At 42.4% G+C, this 5185-nt stretch overlaps 1 protein-coding gene across 1 annotated transcript in view; it reads left to right on the top strand.

The window, feature by feature from the left end:
* Positions 1 to 2177: 2177 nt before the first annotated feature.
* Positions 2178 to 5185, top strand: part of slc13a3 (solute carrier family 13 member 3) — a 12233-nt gene continuing 9225 nt past the window's right edge. Inside the window, exons 1-3 of the mRNA XM_019865208.1 lie at positions 2178 to 2407; positions 2541 to 2806; positions 3820 to 3986. Of these exons, the coding sequence (XP_019720767.1) occupies positions 2300 to 2407; positions 2541 to 2806; positions 3820 to 3986 (541 nt within the window). The 5' untranslated portion in view covers positions 2178 to 2299. The remainder of the gene's footprint in view (positions 2408 to 2540; positions 2807 to 3819; positions 3987 to 5185) is intronic.

The raw sequence follows: 5185 nt of genomic DNA on the forward strand, positions 1-5185 counted from the left end.
TGTGTTTACTTTTTTAGTTTTGATTTTGAGCAGCAAATTTGGAGTTACATATTGGTGCTCACCAGGAATGCATAGGCAAAATTGCACAAATTTTCACTTGAAAGAATAGTGGCGATCTTGGGATTTTTTTCTGTTCAATTTTCAAACTGTGTAAATTTAATACACTTCATCTTCAGCATGTTTAGTGCCACTTTTGTAAGTAACCACGCCCCCGTCCAGGCCACGCCCCCGTCCAGGCCACGCCCCTTCCGCTTTTTTCATCACTCGCCATTGCCATGTATGTAATTGTTACAATTTTGTGCCTTTGTACAATTAATGGGATCAGTTGCAATGCATATATGTAAATAATAAAAGTAAATTGCACATTTCTCTAGGGAAATCTAAGGTGCTTCGTGAAATGTTTTGTAAAAGATATGTTTATTAAATTTCAACATTTTCCTAATGTTCTTGTGCTTCTTTAGACCAAAACAAAGGAAAGACATGATATTTTGGTTATTTAGAGCAGAGTATGGTAGAATTTTAATGGTCCGGCCCACTTGACATCTACCATGGACGTATGTGGCCCACAATGTAAAGTTTGACACCCCTGTTTTAGACAGTCGTGCTTATTCATAGTGGTGCCGATGGACGGATGGATGGATGAATGGATATAGATTTGCTGCTCAAAGTTGTACTTCACCCCTTTCCTACACATCGCACGCACACATGACGATACAACGTTTTTCTCCGTGCCAAGTTTAGCCCTTTTTATTGTGATTGTTTTTAACTCGTAAATCTGTTGTTGATCGGTGACGCGGGTGAAACTTACATTCGGTGCAGCGAACTGGCAGCTAGCTCCGTTTTAGCAGAACGCCACAAGACTTTGACAGCTCGCACTTATCTTTGTGAATATTGTTTTAGATAAATCAGTCTTTCACGTCTTGTTCAACGTCTTGGTCCCAGTGAAGAGCAGTCAACACTTCCTCCTTTCCCTCCAGCTGCTTTCAAAGTAGCCGGGTGTGTGTTGGGATCACGACCAGTCAGCCAGTCGCCCCGCCTTTTCCTGACAGTACACCTGTCTCAGCAACCACCACCAGAGCGGAATCGGGCGGCCCATTGAGCTACATGAATTAAGACAATGTATCCATGTATCAAATGCATGTAATCATGTGAAATAATCCCAATTTTTAATAAATATACTTGTAATCTGATGACTTGTTTTATCTCTCTCTCTCTCTCTCTCTCTCTCTCTCTCTCTCTCTCTCTCTCTCTCTCTCTCTCTCTCTGTGAGGAGCAACAGGTAGGGGAGGGGCGAGTTTGGTTCACGGGGCAATTTGAGACGGTCAATTGCCCTTGTAACTTGGCATTGCAATTGTGAAGGATTTTAGTTTTGTGTCAAAACTGTTGGCCCTCTGGGTGGCACTGCTGGCTAGAGGGCCCAGAGCAATTGCCTGGCTTGCCTCGTGGGAAGCTCCGCCTCTGGATATAGATTATAGATATCGATATATCGAGAGAGAGAGAGAGAGAGAGAGAGAGAGAGAGAGAGAAAGAGAGACAGAGAGAGAGACTCACATAATGGACAGATTGACAGGTACAGTCACAAGTTGAAATAAAGTACATCTTCAACTATCGAGCTTTTAAAATAAGAATTTTATCAAAATTTAGATAAATTCATTCTCATGTGACAAATTTTGGGGGAGGGGGGTGGGTGTACAGCAGTCCCCGAGAATCATCGAGGCAGTGATTAAGGCAAACCAAGTATTGAAGATGTCATTTTGAATATACCACATTTTGATTGATTTGATGTGATCATAATTTCTGTCTTTTTTTTCCTGCAAAATTTGAGAAGGACACGGTGGCTTCTTCACAGCAATTCGATATTTTTGAATCCGAGTTTTCATGGGTTCAAGAACTGGAAACCCAAATTATGAAAAAATAAACAAATGAATACTTGACATTGTTTAAATTGTGGGTCCCGAATCTATAATCTATGAACTTTCTTTTTGAATAGAATTATGAAAATGAACTTTTCCATGATATTTTGGAAAGAGTATATATGCTGCTCTCTCAGCATGAGCGTGGATCTTTTTGCAGGTCAGGTCAGGGGCTCCGAAGATGCAGTGCTCACGCCTCCAGTCAAAGTGGGAGAGGCCTACTTTGGGAAACCGGAGTGTCCCGCTTAACTATTTGACACCTCCGTACGAGGAGTTAACCTGTAGCAGAGCATGTGGTTAATCTTCTCCGCACGGTCGTGGAGGCTTTAAAGCACTGCCTGCCAGCTTCCTCTCTACCACTCCGGAGCAAACTTCAACACGTCAACATGAAGTTGGCGGTTATGTCCAAGAAGTTGTGGTGCGTTCACAAAGTGCTGGTGCTTCTGATCACACCTCTGCTTTTTTCGCCTTTGCTCGTGACCTTGCCTGAAAAGGTGAGTGAGTGAGCGATTAGTACAATACATGTGTTGCCTCCTTAGTCATTTGCTTGAAAACCATTCATCTTTGCTATTTCTGGCATGCGTTTCTTGCGTCGTCAGCTGAGTTGTGTCGTCTTGCTGTGTTTAGGAAGGAAGATGTCTTTATGTGGTGTTGCTGATGGCCGCGTTTTGGTGCTCGGAGGCCCTCCCTCTGGCCGTCACCGCCATGCTACCCATCTGCCTCTTCCCAACGCTGGGGATCATTCCTTCCCAAAAACTCTGCCCTCAGTACTTCCTCGAAACCAACTTTCTCTTCCTAAGCGGCCTGGTGCTGGCATCATCCATTGAGGAGTGGGGACTCCATCGCAGGATAGCGCTGAAAGTTCTCATCATTGCGGGTGTCAAACCAGCCTGGTAAGAAAATCCAGGACGACAATACTGTGATTTACCATCCAAAGCAGTCATTCCCATCACTAGTGCACCTCAAGAGATCATCAAGGGTGCACAGGGGAATGAGCCAATTTCACTTCATTTGTCTGAAAATGATTCATTTTTTTTCATTGTTCATCTATATCTACATCGGTGACAGGCACTAGCAGGTAGAGCAATCAAATATTCCCCCGATGGATGTCCGATGTTCCAATTAACATGTTGCCAATCAGACAACGGGAAAAACCATGGCTTCATATTTCAGCTACTGTACAAACAGGCCTAGATGTTGCACATATGTCAAATATATTGAGACAGGATCATCATTACTTCAGAATTCAGACTTTTTATCACATTTTGGTGGTGTGCCTCGGCTCAATAAAAGGAAAGAATTCACCAAGATTTGCGACCAAATCTTGGTGAATGAAACCAGTCCTTGACACTAATGTTGCCCACACTTTGAGCCGAGGCACACGTTTTATAGAACAATGTCACTGCACCAACAAACATAATTGTCACAATAAGTATTTCATTTTAATTTTCATTTATGTCATTCTTTTAAAGGACAAGGAAATAAAAGGAGTCAATAAAGGAAGTACAAAATAAATATTTTCATAGGTACCCCTTGTCAATACTAAATTAAATTCCTAGCAAAACAAATGTCATTTGAAGCATATTTTTGGTCTCTTCATTAATCCCAGAGCAGAATTTATGGTGATCTTGTTTCAATTTAAAATCCAATTCAACGTCAATTCAAAACATTTCTGACTCAGCATTCATTCTGTTCAGTCGAGTACAACGCTGTCATAAGACCAAGTAGATACACATTGATTGTACTGTCTGCCATCTCATGGAAGAGCACTTAATTGTTCTGTCCGTCATTGGATGCCGCTGGCATACATAATTAACAAGGATGCATTTTATCCGAGTAAAATGTCCGCTACGATAATGTGACATTTTTGTTGGATTTGTTGTTCCTCTCTTTCCCACATCTCTAGGCTCATACTGGGCATGATGATGACCTCGTCCTTCCTGTCCATGTGGCTCAGCAACACAGCCACGACAGCCATGATGCTCCCCATCGCCAATGCCATCCTGGAAAGTCTTTTCGGTGATCTGGAGAGCCTCAAACAAAAATGCAAGCCAATGGAGGATCGCGTCAATGGTTTGTTCAATAATTGAAGATGATGGATGTAAAGTATTATATAGTAGACACACACACACACACACACACACACACACACACACACACACACGCACACACACACACACACACGTGTATGTGTGTGTGTGTGTCTACTATATAATACTTTACATCCATCATACACGTGTATTTACACGTGTATGTGTGTGTGTGTGTGTGTGTGTTTGTGTGTGTGTGTGTGCGCGCATGTGTGTGCGTATGTGCTTGTGTGTGAAAATCAAATATTCACACACACATTATTTATGTACATATATATATATATATATATATAAACACACACACACACACACACACACACACACACACACATTAACCTTAACCTCCAGTTGCTCCTGATGCTGCATGATCAGTCGGTAAATGAGGAAACTGTAAAGTGCTTTGCATACCAAAAGCAGGGATGTGTTCCTCGAGCCGGTCCTTGAGGACCGAAGGTCGGTCCTTGGTCCTTGGCCTTGGCCTTGAGAGTCAATTCCTTGGCCTTGGCCTCGGCCTTGGGACTCAAGTCCTTGGTCTTGGCCTTGGGTTGCCGGTCCTCAGACACAATGAGGGATTAGAGCCTCGATGTCCACAGGTATAAAGCGGGACCGAGGATCGCAATAACCACGAGGAAATCAAATAAAATCAATCCAGCGAAACGCATATTGATGGATTAAGCTAGCGCTTTAAAAGGGGCGGGTCTGCCACTGACAGGCGACAGTTAGCGCAACGAATAAAGAGCGGCATCACAGTTAGTTTCAATCACGGTTTGTTCCGTTCGCGATCGGCAGTTTAAATAGCGTGTGAAGTCTTTCTGTAACAGTGGTGTCTTTTATGTAGTTATTTTTGCACAGTCGTCACGTTTCTGCGGTGGCACTATAATGTTTGTTAGAACCAAGTAATACAGCTGGAGTCAATAATGCCGGCACTTCACTTCCGGGTTTGGCCGTTGGGATTTGGAGTCCTTTTGCTCGATTCCAGTTATGTTTTTGGTGAATGCTTTCTCATGTTTGGAAGAATGAATATTGATAAGACATAGTTTAAAATCATGGTTGATTTATTATTTTTTATTATTATTGTTAAGTTGAAGGTATTAAATTAATTAATGTCGTATTAGTGGGAGTGGTAATAATAGTAGTACTCAGAGAATGTTTAGAGATCAGCCATCTCGTTACCTCTGCGTC

Source organism: Hippocampus comes, unplaced genomic scaffold, assembly GCF_001891065.2.
Source record: "Hippocampus comes isolate QL1 unplaced genomic scaffold, H_comes_QL1_v1.1 scaffold124, whole genome shotgun sequence".
NCBI classification, from domain to species: domain Eukaryota; kingdom Metazoa; phylum Chordata; class Actinopteri; order Syngnathiformes; family Syngnathidae; genus Hippocampus; species Hippocampus comes.